The sequence below is a fragment of the Triplophysa dalaica genome, chromosome 6, assembly GCF_015846415.1.
Source record: "Triplophysa dalaica isolate WHDGS20190420 chromosome 6, ASM1584641v1, whole genome shotgun sequence".
NCBI classification, from domain to species: domain Eukaryota; kingdom Metazoa; phylum Chordata; class Actinopteri; order Cypriniformes; family Nemacheilidae; genus Triplophysa; species Triplophysa dalaica.
In genome coordinates this window covers 2,220,824-2,239,442 of record NC_079547.1, presented here as the reverse complement: position 1 = coordinate 2,239,442, position 18,619 = coordinate 2,220,824, and the positions used below count along the sequence as shown (strand labels likewise).

Sequence of the window (18,619 nt, the reverse complement as noted above, 5' to 3'; positions counted from 1 at the left end):
CATTGACTGCCATAGTAAGATACAAATAAAATGGTGGTCAAAAGTGCCCCAGAACAGTTTGCTGTCATACACCCTTCAAATTGTTTAACAGAACAAAAGTAATTTTTCCTAGTAATTTTTTTAGAATTTATACAGATTTGGAACAACACAAGGTGATGACAGAATTGTCATTTTTGGGTGAACCATCACTTTAATGACAGCTTTATTATAGAAAAAACAAAAAGGTTCTGGGTTATCTTAAACTCCGAAGCCTGGTTTCACAGCTTTTTAAAGATATTTATGTTGCTTTTATAAAAATGCCTTCGAAGAATACATTCGGTGTGCATCTTAAGTCAAAACAATGGCACTGATATATTTGAAGAGATTCTGGATAAATTGTTTTAATTGAAGACCGGTCAAACATTCATTTTAGTCTGGGACTAGCCTTGAGCCTGGTCTGCGAAACCAGGTTAAACCCGGTTTCTTGGTTTAACCCTTGAACCACCCTATTGATTAAAAAAAACTGAACCCATTACAACATGAATGTTATTGTGAATGAAATACCACTGTTCTAAAAAAACAAATAAAAATGTAGGGTACAAAAGACCAAGCTTTAATAATTTGATCAGATGAAACAGCATGTGACATTAAAAAGAAGAGGAAAAATCTTAGCCATCACGAATACACAAAGACAGTTCTTAACACCGCTACTGCACTGAAATGTTCAGGGTTTCAATATGCAGAGGTTACAAGCAAAAATATTCAGGTCAACACGAAAAAGCATATTAGCAAATACATTTTCAAGTAGCAAAAGTTGCAAGTTGAATTAAGAGCTTTATCACAGAACCCTCCCCTAAAAGCGTGATCATTATAGATTTTTATATGTTAACAAAAACAAAAGAGAACAAACCAAGTTTCAAACTAACTTTGCTATAATAAGTGATGCAAACTTTTTTCCTGAGTAACAACTTCAGCAAAACTCTTGCAGTATTTTACAAACTTAAGGCAAACAGTGTTTTAAATTGAGTGGAAGTGTTAATAAATGGTAAACTATTATGAAAAGGCAAAAATGGTGCTGAAGTGCTCTCAAACATTAAAAAACCTGCAACTATCTCTCTTTGGCTGATAATATTTTTAACATTTTTCATGTAATGAGGTAACAAATGGGAGTTCCTCTGTTATTAAAACGGACATCATTTATTTTGAAAGTGGATATAAATTTGTCGCCCATGTAAAACATAAACGGGAAATATTCATTCAGTTGTAAGGCAGCAGGGTAGACAGATCAGGCCATCGGAACTTTTCCAGTTTCTAGGAATGGAAAAAGCTGCATATCAGTTCTGAAATAAATTGCTCAATTATGGCAAGTACTAGTTTGGCTCAAAACCTGCTTTAAAATATTGAAAAGGGCAGTGAACACCATTAGCATACAATTTCTCCAAGCATACAAAACTTTTCGACAGAAATAAGCTTGGCATATAATAGGTCCTCAAGAACAATATCTGTAGGACCAGCTGCCATACGCCGAAATCAAACCGTCAGGATTGGGGGAATTACTCCTGAGTCGTGTCTGACACTTCGTTCTTCTGGTCCATATCCTCATCACTCTCTAAACCAGAGCGTCCAACTGTGCGTCGTATGTTAACGTTGAAATCACCACGTCTGGAGGAGACACGCATGGGTAACAGTTTTCGTTCTTTTTTCACAATTAAGAGCTGTATCGTAAGTGATATTTTATAACTTGATCAGACTACCCACCTGAGTTTGGTCTTTAGGGTGCTGACCTCTCGGTTCATTGCATCGGCGGATTCAGTGGCATCTTCCAGCTCTCTTTGCAGTTTCCTGCGGGAAGCGTTCGCTCGAGTCGACTCCTCTTCTGCCTCCTCCAGCTGCCTCTTCAACTGCTTCGTACGAGTGTTAAGCTTCTCAATCTGAAAGATTGTATCAAACATTTGTTCTTTTTCCCAGAACGAGAGATTCTGAAGAATGTTCACACAAATTGTGACCACTCAACATCACCTCCACCGTATCACCCTTTTCCTAGTAGTGTGAATACAACATGTATGAGTTTCCGCTATGGCCCACCTCATTCTTGTACTGGTCAGAACTGCGTCTCTCATCCTCGACCTGCAGCAAGACCTCTTTCAGTTTCTTCTCAACACGGCGCACTTGTTTAGTGGACTGCTGCCTCTCCCTGAGGAGTGAAGAAACCGTGTAAATGGAAGGAAATCTTATTACTCTAATAATGAAGATCCTTAAGGGTTATTGGAGGGTTTGAGAGTGATCATTCTTAAACTATGCAGTATTTCAAAAGCATCATCACTCACTTCATCTCAATATCCAGTTGCTCTTCAAGCTGGGCGACTTTAGCCTCCAAGGCAGCAACAGCAGACTTGTACTTGCTCTTCACTGCTCCTTCCAACTCCTGAAGCTTCTGCTTTAAATCTTTGTTCTGGCGTTCCAGCTGTGAGCGCATGCCCTCCAGACGCTGACTGTTGCCACGCTCTGCAGACAGCTCCACACCCACTTGTTCAGCCTGAGGTTTGATAAAAAAACATTACACCAGTAATAGTAAATTAGACATCAAAATATCTCTGCTACATCTCAAAACTATACCTGCAGTGTTGCCTTCTTCAGTCGATCATTGACCAGTTCCACATTGAGATGTTCCTCCTCGAGTTCCTCCTCAAGCTGAGTAATACGTGCCTCAAATCGCCTCCTCTCGTCGCTGCTCAGCGAGCTGATGGAGGAAACAATTAAGCCTCAATTTAGGACACTTTATGTGCAAGATAAAAATCAAGGTGATGTGTATGTAGGATGCCATCCCAGACAACAACAAAAAAAGTTGGTGACTCACTTCTTGGCATTCTGGCTGTTCATCTCTTCCTGTAGGTCATCTCTTTCTTGCTGGATTTGTCTCTTTGCTCTATCAGCAGCAGCTAGATCCTGTAGAGACAGTGGGATAAGGGATTTAGAAATATTCATTCTTAAACTAATCCCAGAACTCTCTTGTCATCAAAAGAACAACGACGCACCTCGTGCAGCTGCATGATCTCAGCTTCCATGCTTTTGATCTTTCGCTCATTTTCTTTAGCCTGGTTCAGGGCCTCGTCTCTGGACAGGCGCAGATCTTCACACTCTCTTATTTGGTCTTTCATCTGCACCTGTGAAAGCAAGAGAAAATAATCTTACGTATACAAAAACAAGTCACTTATCCATAAGTCAATCTAAGCATTTGTTGTGTTGACGGGACATGTGTACCTGTAGTTTCTTGAGCTGTTTGAGGGCTTCGTCTCGAGCCTTGTTGGCAGCGTCGATCTGAGCAGCCAACTCCGACAGGTCCAGCTCAAGCTTCTTGCGCACAGATACGGCCTGCGCCCGCTGTTTCCTCTCGTCCTCAAGCTCTACCTCCATCTCACGCACCTAAACCACATTTTAGCACAACGTCAGAGAACGGAAGTGGGAAGACATCAAACTGTGTTGTGAATTTATTCAAGATCAATGGTCAATCAAGTTCCAATGAAGGATTTAACCGAAATCAAGGGTTTGGGAACAACTTAGATTGTAGAAGTCAAAGAGTTAAGGCCATACCTGTTTGACCAACTGCTTGCGTTTCTCTTCACCCTGCTCATCTCGGCCTTGGAGATCCCTCTCAAACTGAGCCTTCATGGCCTGCATGTTGACCTCCAGACGCAGCTTAGCATCTTCAGTGAGCTGCAGCTCATCCTCCAGCTCCTCAATCTGTGTCTTCATCTCCACCAACTGCTGTTCCAATCCACGCTTGGCTCTATCAAGCTCATGGACCTAAACAAAGAAAAACGTGAGCTCAAGTATTAGCAACACCAAATAGATGACTTAAAACTAGGAGCAGATTTATGCAATGCAGTTTGCGATGCTTTCCACAAAATACAACACACAAAAGATGTCCATGACATCTTCACAAATTTTGGAGGCCTGACAAGCGACATACTGCGACATATTGCTCAAGTTTTACATACACTCTTGCCAACATCATCCTTGGATGACATCAGGTCCTCCATTTCAGCTTTGAACAGCTTGTTGGCACGCTCAAGTTCATCTTTCACGTCGGTCATGGCCTCCAGCTCTCGGGCCAGATTCAGAGCTCTGGTCTCTTTCTCTCTAGCCTCTGCTTCAGCACGATCCCTCTCTTCGCCAAACTTCATAGAGATATTCTTCTCCTCAGCAAGCATCTGAAAAAAGCAGGGTGGTTTAACTTAAGGACCACAAAACAACAACAAATCTTCCATTCAATGATTCCTTCAAGAAAACAACTCTACCTGGTCAAACTTCTTCTGTTTGCGTTCCAGTTCCTGAACAGTCTGACGGAGATGAGCCTGGTCTACAAGGACATCATCGAGCTCTCGCTGTAGACGGTTCTTGGTTTTATCCAGTTTATCGTAGCCGGAGTTCCTCTCTTCCAACTGTTGCATGAGGCTTTCCACCTCTCTCTGCAGTTTCTTCTTCCCTTCCTCCACGCTCTCCAAAGTCTGGGACTCATGCTCGACTTTCTTCTTCATCTCTACCAACTGAAAAAAGCAAACATGGAATGCTGATCGAGAAAGCACTGTCAAAGGCGTTATAGACCTGGAAAAACAAGGTTACACACCTGAGTTTGAGTGGTTTGGAGCTGCTTCTCAACATTCTTCTTACTCTCCTCTTCCTCCTCCAGAATCTCTTTTAGGTTGTTCTGTTCATCCTCAAGCTGTCGAAGACGGGTAGAGAACGCAAGCTTTTGCCTGGTTTCCTCCTCCAACAATGCCTAGGCCGAAATAAAACAAGAAATTTAGGTTCCAAAGCTGTTGGGTTTGGTGGTATGATACGTAGTGGCACATGAGGACCATGTTGTACCTGTGTGTCTTTGAGCTGAGATTCAACGGTGGAACAATCTTTTGAAGCTTTGATGGATTTGCTTTCCACTTTGCTCAAGGAGCCTTGCAGAGCTTCAATCTCTGCCTGAATGTTGAAAAGGCAAACATATCAAGCACAAACATCTACTCACTGTGATTACTTTGTCAAACGTGTTCATCGTTCAAATACCTGCATCTTGGTCACTTTATCGGCCAGCTCCACTCGCTGCCTTTCACTCTCTCCGTGTTTGACCTGTAACTCCTGGAGCTGAGCTTCAGCTTTCTTCCTTCGGTGTTCCGAATCATTTTTACCTTGCGTCAACGTCTTAAGTTCGATCTGAAGCTCATTGCGTTCGCTCTCCAGAGCCTGTTTAGCTTTATCAGTAGATGCCTTGTTCTGAGGGACACAGCAAGTTGTGTTTAAAGCAGCACAGATAATCATTAATGCTTTAGGAGAGTTCAATGGTTCTTACTCTCTTGGACTGCTCTAGCTGTTCATTGAGCTCCTCAAAGGCCTGGTTGTGTTTCTGTCGCATTTCAGCAGAGAGCTGTTCGTGTGAACGGGCCTCATCTTCCAAGTTCTTCTTCAGCTGAGATACCTCGGTCTCTCGCTTTGCCCTGAAGAGAGCAAAATAACCATTTTGATGATGAACTTCAATCTCTCATTGAGGTTCAACAAGCTTCATTGTTCCACCACTTTAACTTCATAGGTTTGATGACTTTCATGTCATTCTAAAGCATTAAAAATAGACATCGTTCCATCCTTACTAGTCCTGTTAGTTTTACTCACGGCTAACCTGAGCTCTTGCTGGGCTGCGGTAGAATCCAGAGTATCTTCAAGTTCAGTCTTTAGAGCCTCCAGTTCTTCTCCCAGATCCCTGCGGTGTTTTTCTGCTTTGGTACGAGCAGCTTTCTCCAGCTCCAGGTCTTCCTGCAGCTCTGAGAGCTGTGCCTCCAACTCACGAATGTTCTTCTGGGCAGCGTTCTTCAGCGCAGCTTCCTCCTCAATCCTACAATTAGAAACAGTAAGGATCAGCTGAAAGAGCTAGAGAGGAAGTGGCAGGCGCAGGATGAAATTGAGAATGCTTGAAAGTTAGCCTTCTGCTTTATTGTACTTCAGCAAAGGAGTAAAAGCCATATCATTTCAATCCAACCCTACAGATTAAGGACCTGGTTGGATTTGTAAAAAAAGAATAGTTCACGCACCTCGCCAGTGCAGCCAGGAGCTCTTCCTCTTTTTTAGCTAGTTGAGCACGGAGCTCTGCGATTTGAGCTTGCAGCTCTGCGATTTGATCATGGAGCTCCGTAGAGTCACCCTCCAGCTTCCTCCTGTTCTTCTCCAGCTCCTGACGGAGTTTCTCCTCCTTCCTCAGACGATCTGACAGAGTGTAAATGTGAAATCTGAACTGAAGCTTTAGTTGTGCAACAACTTGTAATATTGGGACAGTTTTTGGACTGCACTTCCACTTAGATTATCCCATGGCTCTGGATGGTCTTACCCTCTAGGTCAGTGATCATGGCCTCATGTTTATTCTTGAGTTTCTGCAAACTCTTGGATTTCTCCTCCTCTTCGGCCAGGTTAGTGGTGAACTCTGAGATTCTTTCCTCCAGCAGTTTTTTCTCCTGTATACACAAACATGAATTGAGTTTTTACACCAGTTTAATAGACAGTTGCTGAAAGTGGGTATAAACCATTGGAAAATGGTCCAATTTATATAACTTTGTATTGGTTCTTGATTAAATATTCCATAAAATTTGGAATGAATAGAGAACCTTTACAATGTTGTGTGTAGGTAAAGGGATAGTTCACCTATCATTTTCATTCTGCAGAGCATAGTTTTACATACACATGAATTAATGACCATTTTTATTTTCAACTACACCTTTCAGCAGACAACAAAGTAAGGTTTGTAAAAGCATTTGTTGTCAGACCTTGGAAAGCTTGGCATTCTGGTCATCGAGAACCATGATGTCCTCCTCAATCTTCTTCATTTTAGCATCCATGGTGACCTTCTCCAGCTGTAGTTTTTGTCTGGCGGCTTCTTCCTCATCCAACTGCTGCTCCAATTCCTGAGGAAGAATGAGAACCTGGCTAAGTTGTCTTGTGAAATCTTCCAGAAAAAGTAGCCAGTTGGTCCAAGAAACAGCAAAGCTCAAATGATGCTTCCCAAACTCCATCCCTACACAGGTGTAAATCAAACTAGTACAAAAATCCTCTCCATCTCGCTCCATCGCTTACCCCAATGTTCAGCTGCATCTTCTTTCTCTCAGTCTGAAACTGCACGACTCTCTCCTCCTCTTCCTCCAGACGTGACTCCAGGTCATGCAGGACCTCCTCCAGCTCCTGCTGGCGTGCGGCAAGACGAGCCCTCATCTCCTCGGCCTCCTGACACAGCTCAGTCTCTGCCTGCAACTGCTCTTGAAGTGCCAACTTCTCCGAATTTAACTGTCATGGAGAAAAATGTTAAATGTTGAATTTATGAACTGACATTTTTTTTTCTGCAATGATGGCATCACCAGTGAGATCTACAAATACCTGCTGCTGTTTGGTCTCAAACTCTTTCAGCTGATCCAAAACCTCCTGCTGTTTCTCCTTCATCTTAACCAACTCTTCCTCTCTAGCGATCATTTTCTCTTCCTCTCTGGTTACCTGCAGCAAAGGCTTGACCTAGAGAATTGAAGATATTGCTTTAAATTCTTAGATTAACATATTGAGGCAAGGTGCATTAACCTAGAGATGGAAATGAGAATTATATTTGGATGGCTACCTTGGTAAAGAGTCTCCACCAATGCCAGTTCCTGAGCTTCAAGTAAGCAGCGCAGTTTCTCTGGATCACACGCATAGCTGTCAGCTGCTGTTGCCTCTTAGCAAAGGCCCTACGTAAAAATAAACCAACGCTATTATTGTCTAACAGTCCTGAATTATATTTTCAGTTTCCTGATGAGAACAGTCACAGATATCTCGGTCTGTAAAGCTATTGACCAAAGGGACCAGCTACCTGATGTAGGACATAGCATTTCAGGACAAGTTTAACCAAATTACACATTAAAGGTTGCAAACATGGTTGCAGAGACGGACCATTTTTAACCGTTCTCAGTTTGCAAAAGATGCATTGTCCTGGTAAAGTAACCCATTTACATTTATAGTCTTGCAGATGCTTTTTTTAACAGTACGTTTTCCTTAAGGAACAAACTCATCAATCTGTATCAAAATCTGGTACTGGTTTCTACCTTCTAGCAACATATCCTCTACACCAGGCTTGAAAGGTGATAATAACATCAGTGATCTTCATGTCCCTTTCCTCTTCCAGGTGAGCAAGAACTCCAGCCCTGAAGAACACTTTACTCTGACCTATACGGTACAAGTTAGCATCCAGTTCCAGACCCTTGATCTGAGAAAGACAAGAGTTTATACTCCATTGATATGCATGCAAGTTGTGCTTTTCTTTCTAAAAGTGAGTGCAAATCATCAAGCAATTTTAAAATGTACAGTCTTAAAATGAAGAACTATTTATTTGTGGGACCTTGAACCTTAAAAAAAAAAAATGAAATCCTGCATCAACCACTTACCATGAGGACACAAGCCTGCTTTCCATCCATAAAGCCCTTGGGGATGGCATTTGGTGTGAGGATCTCATATCTGAAAATACATTGAGGAAAAATAAAGAGCAGTCCGAGAAGCCAGTTAACTTGGAGAAAATAAATATTTATGCTTTCAAGTTGTCAAATAAACAAATAGCACATTTATGCCCGAAATCTTGTCGATTCATACCTTTGTCTGAACTCCTGGAAGACGATGCGGTTGGGAAACCCTTGCCTACAAATTCGAATTCCTTCTAGAACTCCATTGCACTTGAGTTGATCTAGAACAAGGTGGTGTACCAATTTACCAGCCTAAAACACAGCGGTTACAATTGTGAGAGGACACCAAAAGGCAGCACATAATTTGTCATGACAAGACGCAAATTTCATCTCTCCTCACCTTCTTCTCATGGTTGGGAATGATACATCGGACAAAGTTAGGGTTGGTGTTCCTCAGGGTGGTCATTAGATTGGTCAGCTGCTCTTTGTACAGTTGTCCTACAGTACGGAACATTCCCTTACGGGTCTTGACGGCTCCGTGCATGGATTCGGCCATTCCTGCCACTTTATCCAACCCCACTATTCGGTCCACTGATTAAGCGAAACAAACCATATTACAAAGACTTTTAAGAAGAACCTTCAAGTTAAATTGTGGAGTCTTTTAGTGTCCAAGATGAACAGTAGCAGACCACCTGCATAATACACACTGGCATAGGAAGACTCTGTTTACTCTATGACGACCTAAAAGCCTGACACACAAAAGCTCAATGTAGCAGGTGGATTGTCGTCAAACTCCTTAGATATACATGCAATCCTTTAAAACTAACAACATTTTAAAACATCTATTGTTTTGACACATAACATACCATCCTTCCAGAGTTCAGACACAAACTTGTCTCCGGACTGGTTGAGCAGGGTGGTCACATTGTCGTTTAGAGGGTCCATGTTTTTCATAAGCCATTCATTTGCCTTGTAATCAACCTGTGGCGGGCCAGACAAACCAATGGATGAAACACTTCTACAGAGAATTGAACGGAATTGTCTCAAAACACATAAGGGTTCTCACCTTGCCAGCGTAGTGAATAACACAGAAATCGGCATCATCTTTGAGCTTCTTTGGCTTTTGGAATTTGGGATTGTTGCCCAGTTCCTGGACGACCTTCTCAACAAATGATTTAACAGTGGCTTTGGGGAACCAGCATTCTTCATCCAACAGAGCCAAGATTCCTGGAGGACCAGTCTGGGAAGAGAAATGAGATACTAAACCCGCCTTGCTGTTTTTGAAAAGTCCCTAAAAACTCATCGGATCTTACAAAATGCAAAGAAAGATAAACCTACATTCTTTTCAATTAGATCAATACAAGGCTGCAGGTCGAGACCAAAGTCGATGAAACTCCACTCGATGCCTTCACGCTGATACTCCTCCTGCTCCAGGATGAACATGGTGTGGTTGAAGAGCTGCTGGAGCTTCTCATTGGTGTAGTTGATGCAGAGCTGCTCAAATGAGTTCAGCTACAGACAGAACAATTGAGTAAATCTGGTCTATTGGAACTCAAAATAAGATATAAGGAACTAATTACAGCCATCCATCAACACCTCAAAGATCTCAAATCCAGCGATATCCAGGATTCCGATGAAAGAAGCTCCCTGGCGCTTAGTCTTGTCTAGAGCTTTGTTGATACGCATAACCAGCCAACGGAACAACCTTTCATATGTGGCTTTGGCCAGAGCTTCCACGGCAAACTCTGCCTGTTCCTGAGTCTGAGCCTTCTGTACGAAATCACGGCCCACTTTGATGCGTGGCATGAGTATGGCACGGGTGAAATCAGTCACGTTCATGCCCAAGAGGTGGCACACTTTCTGAGCAGCTGATTAGAGAGACGCATATTTAAATCTGATTGATCAAGCTCAACAATTGAAAACAATTATTATGGACAGCCAAATTTCTATACCCGTGTCATCAGACATGGAGGCCTGGTCTGAGCTGCGTTCTTTTTTGAAACTCATGTTTCCCAGTTGCAGCACAGCGGACACAACCCTAAACAGACCTGGGACGACAGCAAACAATACAAATTACACCTCAATGGACCTTATGACCTGAGAAATCTTCTTCAACCCATGACACAGTTAACACCATAATAACCGAGAGCGTCCCATTTAAGTCTCAATACCTGTCTGTTCATCGTCCGGGAAGCCCATTATCCTGAAGGCATCAATGGTTTCTGCAAAAAGCTCTCTGTCCTGTTGTCCAGGGATGGTAACATTGCCATTTGACATGAAACGATACTTGCTGTAGTCCTCCAAGCAAAGCTCAGCTGTAAGAGAGGACAAACATTAAAATTCATAAATCTATGATGTTGAGACTCCATCTTTTAAGAACCCACTTCACCGCTACATGAGAGTTCAGGGTTGAAATCATTGGCTAAACTTGATAAATATCTCCAGCTAGAGGAAAAAGTTCACGTTAAGCCCTGTATAGATGTGAAAACTACATACGTAGTGGCAGCTTGCAAGAACCAATGAGATTCCACATGGAGCCGGCGAGCCGCCATTAACTTGTGTAGTTTGCACCTATATACATGTTCAAAATCTAACGTGACTTCAAAATCTAAATCTGGTCAAAATATTGTCTTTTAAGCTTCAAAACAGGGGCTTCACAAAGCTGGGAAAAGACAGTTTTTATTTTAATGATTCAGATTGTTTCCTGCTGTAGAATGAAACTTGTAATCATCGAGGATGGCATGAGGGTGAGTAAAACATTTCTCCTTTAAAATGAATATTAGACTATTGACGACTGCTTTCATTAACTTGACTTCTTGTTGTATGTTAATATTAAAAGCTCAAATGTGTTCTGCATGAAAATGCAACAATGTAAGTGGATCATTCTCACAGCGTAGTTTGTCTCCCACTCCTGTCAGCAAGTAATAGAAGATGTGAAAGGCGCGCTCATCCTTGGCCTGCCTGATCGCACGAGATTTCTCCAAAAGATCTGAGACGATTGTTCAAGAACCAACTGATTTGGTGACAACACAGGCCTTGAGATCTCAATAAAAAAAAACACATTCACCTTCACACAGGTGGTAGTTAAAGCAATAGTTCACACAAAAAGGAAAATTCTGTCATTAACTTTTTTTAAATTGTACCACCGTCCTGTCATTTCAAACCTGCATGACATTCTTTCCTCCACAGAACACAAAAGGAGATATTTTGAAATATGTTGTTAACTGGATCCCAGCGCTGTTCGGTTACTAACTTTCTTCAAAATATCTTTTGTGTTCTGCGGAAGAAAGTCAAAGCTTTGAAATGACTAGAGGGTGTTTTAATTTTGTTGGGTGAACTCTCACTTTAAATTACCTTTCATAAATGTGCTTTTCACATGTGACATCTTTTCTTAAATTTCCATTAATGCATCAAGCAGACGTTTTGATCTAAACAAACCATTGCACTAAAGTTATTTTTTGTTTGGTTTGATGACAAACACACAAAATGACCTTTGCACTGCTTCTGCAATGCTCCACCAGTTTATCTACAGGAAAACTTTATATTATTAGTGTTCACACATCAGCACCAAAATGAAAAGGATACATGTCTCAATGTTGGCTCCAACGATGTAACCGTTCACATCAAAGTTGATCCTGATAAACTTTCCCTGTGAAATGAAAGCAAACAGTGATTTGTACCAACATCTAGGACATTTACAAAGGGCTGAAAATGTACTTTCATTTGTCCACTTACAAATCTAGAGGAATTGTCGTTCTTTACAGTCTTGGCATTGCCAAAGGCCTCCAGAATCGGGTTAGCCTGAAGCAATTGTTTCTCCAACTCCCCCTAGCAGACAAAATACATTAAATCCATAAAAGGCAGGAGACTGAAATATACAGTGCGTTCCAAATGGGATACATCACCCTCCGAAGGGCACTTCATAGTGAAAACAAGCCTGGACGCCAAATTGAAGGGTCGTTCTAAACCGAAGTGCTCAGAACTGGCCACTTCAAAGGGCCCTTCGGCATGAAGGATTTCAAAGGGAACAACTGATGGACCCTTCAGGTTCCCATGATTTTTTGTGCCGATGGCGCTCCCTTATGGGCACAAGATGACGCAGAAGGGCACTTTAAGAAATATTTGTTTGGTCCCCTACACCCTTCAACCCTTTGATGCTCTCACTCCGGAGGGTAAAGCTTTTGAAAGGCTTTGGAACGCAGAGATATATAGACCAGAGCTTAGAAAACACCCAACAATCCCAAAACTACCAATATGGAAACAGATCCCAGATTTTAACAAGATTATTAAAAGTGAAGACCATTTGTGCACCCACATCTGCGACACACAAGTGTTCGGATGTTTGGTGAAGCAGTTAGGAGGAGACTGCAACACAACACCATATAATTAAAGCCCCAGAAGACCATTGTGAGGAGACAGATCACATGAGCAGACAAGGAAAACATGAAGAGAGTTGAGAAAGGTATGGTTGAATGGGGGACTCACATGTGACAGGGTGATGCTGCCCTAGGAGACGAGAAAGAAAATCTCAAATTGGCAAAAAACACAAGGAGTTGTTCCTTTGAGACAAGCTCAACCGTACAACTGAACAGGTCAACAGAACTCTCTACAAGAGCTTAACATTATCATAAACCTGCAAGTATTTAGACACTCTTGCTAATGGAGATGCAGAGAACGGGTCCAGACCTGATAGAGGAATGCGTAATATACAGAATTCTGACTTCCTTGTTCAAATGACAGAGAGAGGAATCTAATCAAACCCACAGGGTTTAAATAAACAAAATAATCACTATGACAAATTGGGGGATGGAATGGAATGAAGACGAGCTTTGTGCATTTAAATCTACAGAACTTTAGGGGCAGAGACAAAATCAGAACACAACATTTCCCTGATGATTTTGTGTCAGAAGCAAAACAAATATTTTTCACATTTTAATGCTTTAAAGACAACAAGGACACTATGAGAACAGCTCCGAAACTCACTGGATCTTTCTTCGTTTTGGAGGACGACGCCACATGTGCGAGATACTGGATGACTTTCTTGGTGTTTTCGGTTTTTCCTGCACCAGATTCACCTCTGGTGAAAGAAAATGAAATTAAAATTTGGACAATTTCTTACAGCAGTTGTGTCATCACCTGAATGCCAAACTTACGTGCACAATATGGACTGATCCTCTCGATCTAAACAGAGAAAGAAGAATGAATGTGTTAATCTATTACGATAAACGGCAGCTAGCATGTGTCATCTAAGCATTGCACCGAATCAAAATGAACAAGATGTTCTCACCCTGCATCATGCTCCTGTAAGCCGTGTCTGTGATGGCATAGATATGAGGCGGCATCTCATGCCTCTTCTTGCCTTTGTACATATCAACGATCTCTTCTGTGTAGATTGGCAGATGCTTGTATGGGTTTATCACCACACAGAAAAGACCCGAGTACGTCTGAAATATTGTTTTTTTGAACAATGAAAGTTTAAGCCATGGCAAAACTGGGTTTCATACGTCATCTTTAATCAAGTAACCAAGTTCCAAAAACTCCTGAATAAGTAGCAGTGACAAAGTCTAAGTTTTCAATTTCCTCACGGAAAAAATGAAGAGACCATTTCAAATGTTCATTTAATCAGCATTTCTAGATGTATTGTGGCCATTTCAATTCAGTGTCTGTTGAATTTCAAAAAATTCAAACCTCAAGAGTGATAAAGTCACTCTTATTGTGAAAGACTGACAGCATGACACGACAAATAAAAACCCAGGATATCACAAAATAATTGTTGAACTTTTTACATTTAGCACACGCTTTTTCCTTAAATGCATGTAGAAATGTTCCTGTTGTATTGCTTAAACTTGAATATGAACTAGTTGTTCAAACAAAAATGATAATTGACCTAAACACACACTTCTAAATAGTAAATAAAAAAACTGAAAATAATTTTAAAATTGTCTCTCAACTCTTTCTGCAGCTGTATATGTTAGGAACAGATGTTTACAGATCAGTTTAAAATGTAAACATCCAGTGCTAAATGGTTCTCTATTATACTATAAACGGTGCTGTGGATCCCCTGAAACTACTAAAGTTTACTATGTGGAACTGAAAATATCTCAGGCGGAAATAAAATATTTTATAACATCACTGTTCCTCATCATAAAATCAATCAATTTTATTACTTCTGATATATGCTTCTCAGTGCTTGAGCCTCGTCTAACACTGCATTTTAAATCCATTTGTGCACAAACATATTTTTAAAATCACCTATTTTTTTTATTATTATTTAACCATCTCAACTCCCAAAATGGTCATTTATTTCCAAAAAAATAACCAAACATAATAAACAGACTTTAGCCAGACTTACATAGATGAGCCCGGAGAAGTATCTCTCTCTCAGGTTGTGTAACACAGAGGCTTCATTCAGGCAGGTGAGCTCGGCCATATCCTCCACCTTGCTGAATTTGGGTGGGTTCATCTTCTGGATGTCATCTTTATTCACCTTGATCTTCTTGCCGGAGTCGATGAGCTCCACGAGACACTCGTCTCCAGTCTCCTCTTTGACGGAGCCAGCCTCGAAGCCAAGCTTCTCCGAGGGAACCCAAACCAGCTTCTTAGAAGACCAGTCGGCCTGAGCCAAAGGGTCATTGATGGTGTTGCGGTCGCCATAGAGGAACCTCTCTGCGTCTGACATTTTGGCTACATGCAAGAGATAAAGTAAACGTTAAGTATTAAGTCATCTGATAAGACTAACGTCACAGAAAGAGGATTTGAGAATTACAGGGACAGTTCACCAAAAATCATTTTATCACCCACATATCTTTTTAAATTGGTAGGACTTTCTTCCGCGGAACACAAACAATTATATTTGGAGGAATGTTGGAAACCACATAACACTGGAGCCCCATTGACGTCTATTTGTATGGCCACAAAACCACAGAGACATTTCACGAAATATCTTTTGTGTTCCACAGAAGAGTCATGTCAGGCCTGGTACTAGGCTGGCTCGACTGGTGGGCAATCACATATTCTGGTTGGGCAGGTATATAATCATGGTTCATGCATCATTTTTACATTTTTCTGTGATTCATTGACACACCTTTACAAGTACAAGTAAGTGTTTAGTAAGTTTTGATTTTAAGTATTTAATTTGTAATATTTTAATTGCAAACTGGATATTTTGGAGGAGCCCAGGAAAGATCTGGGGGGGCCCAATGTCCCCCTACCCACCCCCAGACCCGGCATAAACAACCAATATCATCATTATCAGTGCATGTATTCCATACAGTCCAGTCAAACATCTTTATCCTCATTACCCAAATTTCATACATTCCAACTCCGCCCCAATTTTCCTTGCTCAGTTTCTTATCTCTGGACAAAATATTGGAACATTTCAAATCCCAATGCTTTTCTCCATCAGAAGCTGGGCAGTCCATCAATTGAATCTTCCTATGCTTCGCACATTAATAACCATAAATCATTCCTCATCCTGCAAACATATAGCATATACACACAGACAGACCCAGAATCTCTTTGAAGTGGAGAGCACATCTGCTTTGAAGGAGTCATTCCTCAACAAGTTTGGACAAAGATAAATATCATTTTCTGCCACACCTTGCTCAAGACTCAAGGGTTTAGAAACAAAGCACAAATTTACATCTTGCGTCAAAAAGAACTAAATTTCACCTGATAAATGTCAAGTGCTACACTTTAAAAAAAATTGCAGTACTAGTTAAGAAACAGTCAGAGGGCAAATTAAACCGTTGAATTTAAGTTATGCAAGTTCCTTCTCCTTTTCAAGACCAAGTAAACGAATCTTAAAAAAATATAGTGTGCTAAAATGCATGATTTGAATCACACATTTCTTGTGAGAATAGTGATGCTTGATACTCTCCAAAAGCTGATTGTCTTTTCGTGTGAATGGAATCTCACCTTTAATGGTCCAGTGTGTATTTTTTTGGAGGATCTATTGACAGAAATGCAATATAATATACATAACTTGTCTTCAGTAATTCACCATGTTCTTTCTACAGCAACCCTAAATGGACAAACTGCTCTTTAGAGTAGTTCCGTAAGTATAGTCAGACATTGGTTGCAATTCGCAACCTCACCACTTGATGCGGCCAAATTTCATACACCGGACCTTAAAAGGCATTTTCCAAACCAAAGTACAATTTAAAATTGTTTGCTATAGAACTAATCTAAAAATTGCTTTTGCAGTCACACTTAAAATTCGAAATTCTGGCAAACTAGGTTGCTGAATTGCATCTTCCAGTTGGGATTAATCAGATTCAGGTAAATACACCAGTGTCCTAAATATACCCATCCAAGAAAAGCAGGACTTACGGGAAAGCAAGTCCTCGGACTATTCACACTACGCATGCACAAGCAACCCATGAACTCTGAACACTCATTTGAAACCAGCAAATCCTAACCTAGACCGTCAGAAAGAAGAAACAGGATCCTAGAAGCAGCCAGGAGACCAATGCAACATGTGAAGTGAAAGAGGTAAAGTAGCTCCTGTAGAGCGTGTAAACAGATGCCAACAGCACAGCTTTACTGTAAGATTGTGTGTGAGAGACGTAAGGAGATTAGTGTAGGGTCATCTCTCTCTCTTCAAGTTCATTAACAGCTCAGATACGGTCCCTGTGAGTCAATGCTCGTGACAGGCACACGTTTACTATCTGGCTAAGAGACACAAAATGTGTGCATTCATTTCAATGACAAAGCAGAAGAGGAACAAATTGCCCCTCGTGAAGGAACAAATGGTTTGTGGAGTGTTGATATTGAAAAGTTGCTTCACCGTGCTGACACACTTCCTCAAGAGCGTCAGGCTTTGGCACAAGACTTTACAAGGCAACATGTTTGTGCTCGTTCTCTGAATTTCACGTTAACGCTCCAAGATAAATGACAAAACGTGCATACCACGCAAAAAAATAATAACATTCAGTTCACCCAAAATAAAAACTTGATTCACCTATCAAGACTCGTGTAAGATGACCCCTTCTGTTGAACACAAATTCTCTATATTGTGAGGAATGTGGTTTTGTGTCAACACAATGCAAGACGACTTTGAAGTCATACAGGTTTGTCAGGTATGACAAAAGTTTAGGCAAATAGGCAAATAATGCAAATATGCCGACTTCTAAGCCAAATGCATACATGTAGAAGTATGCGTTTTAAATACTCCAGTCAGGTCTTCATTGTCACCTGCATTAGCATGCCTTATTTTATCCCTCCACCAGCACATTCCTGATCTTGGCTGATGTTCAATCCTTCATTAGGCTATAGTTTAAATGCCAAAAGCAACGCATGGAAGACGAGCACACAAGTTAAAACAGCTCCAGTGCAAAAGACGTTACTTGGAAATCTAATCATTTATATTCAACTCTGTTACTGTCGCAATGTTCAGTGTAACAGGAGCTGAATGTGTATCCTCAGGGCTGAGCCAAACTGAGACTGGGCGTGTTGCACAAGCAGTTTGCAGATAATCTGACCAGAGATATGTTACAGATAACGGTCGACCTGTTGAATAAGAAGTTAAATCGCGCAGTTTCTGTAAAATAGTAAAGTCAAATAATGTTAAATAATAATTAAAATAACAATTCAATCGATTCAACTTAAATGAGTTCAAACTCACAAATTCAATCCAGTTTTTATTGTGTGGTTTCAATTGCCATGAAAAAGTGGAATTTAATCACATAACGCGCGCGCACCGGCTGATTGCGCAGAACAGATTCAGGTGTGCGCATCTCGCGCTCGACCTGAGAGGACGTAACAGTGTTTTAAATGTTCGCTCACCTGGTGATTTCTCGCCGGCGCTGTTTCGTAAGACCTGCTTTATCCAAACTGTTTACGGATGACGTGACAAATATACTCAAAGACTGTTGGAGTTTGTGATATTTTCCGGACGGCTCATCTGCGTTCTGCAGTTTCCTCTCTTCTCTTGACAAACTCCCTCTCTCTCTTAAATCAGCTGTGTGGGCGTGTCCAAACGCAGACGACTTCTCGACATCGCCCCGCCCACCCCTGTGTCGATGTAATTTCAGTTGTCCATAAAATGTCTACATTTCCCAAAATATTAGTTAAATAAAGCAATTCATATATAAATAATGCACGAATAATAAACGTCTTTAATATAAAACTTTAACACAAAAATGCCTAAACATAATTCGATCTGAACTCTTGTATGTCATTAAATATAT

General features: G+C 41.0%; 1 protein-coding gene across 1 annotated transcript; it reads right to left on the bottom strand.

Moving 5' to 3' along the window:
- Window positions 1-571: 571 nt before the first annotated feature.
- Window positions 572-18,359, bottom strand: myh9a (myosin, heavy chain 9a, non-muscle). The gene is made up of 41 exons (XM_056749817.1): window positions 18,216-18,359; window positions 14,782-15,113; window positions 13,717-13,873; window positions 13,583-13,610; window positions 13,413-13,506; window positions 12,915-12,935; window positions 12,165-12,257; window positions 12,015-12,078; window positions 11,320-11,418; window positions 10,601-10,744; window positions 10,382-10,477; window positions 10,026-10,297; window positions 9,768-9,941; window positions 9,496-9,669; window positions 9,296-9,410; window positions 8,830-9,020; window positions 8,620-8,741; window positions 8,418-8,487; window positions 8,079-8,239; window positions 7,616-7,724; window positions 7,384-7,515; window positions 7,087-7,293; window positions 6,780-6,917; window positions 6,347-6,470; window positions 6,054-6,225; window positions 5,645-5,857; window positions 5,321-5,465; window positions 5,038-5,244; window positions 4,849-4,953; window positions 4,607-4,759; window positions 4,278-4,526; window positions 3,978-4,190; window positions 3,571-3,783; window positions 3,241-3,402; window positions 3,015-3,143; window positions 2,837-2,925; window positions 2,596-2,719; window positions 2,307-2,515; window positions 2,065-2,173; window positions 1,738-1,910; window positions 572-1,641 (listed from the first exon to the last, which is right to left on the bottom strand). Exons 2-41 carry the CDS (start codon window positions 15,106-15,108, stop codon window positions 1,533-1,535), a joined length of 5,886 nt encoding a protein of 1,961 aa, XP_056605795.1. The 5' UTR covers window positions 15,109-15,113; window positions 18,216-18,359; the 3' UTR covers window positions 572-1,532.
- Between the last annotated feature and the right edge of the window lie 260 nt (window positions 18,360-18,619).

What these genes read in the sequence shown, in the direction of transcription:
- myh9a (XM_056749817.1), bottom strand. Translation starts at nt 15,108, where the DNA reads ATGTCAGACGCAGAGAGGTTCCTCTATGGCGACCGCAACACCATCAAT. An exon ending in GCAGCCCAGCAAGAGCTCAG is followed by an intron (nt 5,466 to 5,644) that starts GTTAGCCGTGAG and finishes TGCTCTCTTCAG; the next exon opens with GGCAAAGCGAGAGACCGAGG. An exon ending in AGCTAGAGCAGTCCAAGAGA is followed by an intron (nt 5,245 to 5,320) that starts GTAAGAACCATT and finishes TGTGTCCCTCAG; the next exon opens with AACAAGGCATCTACTGATAA.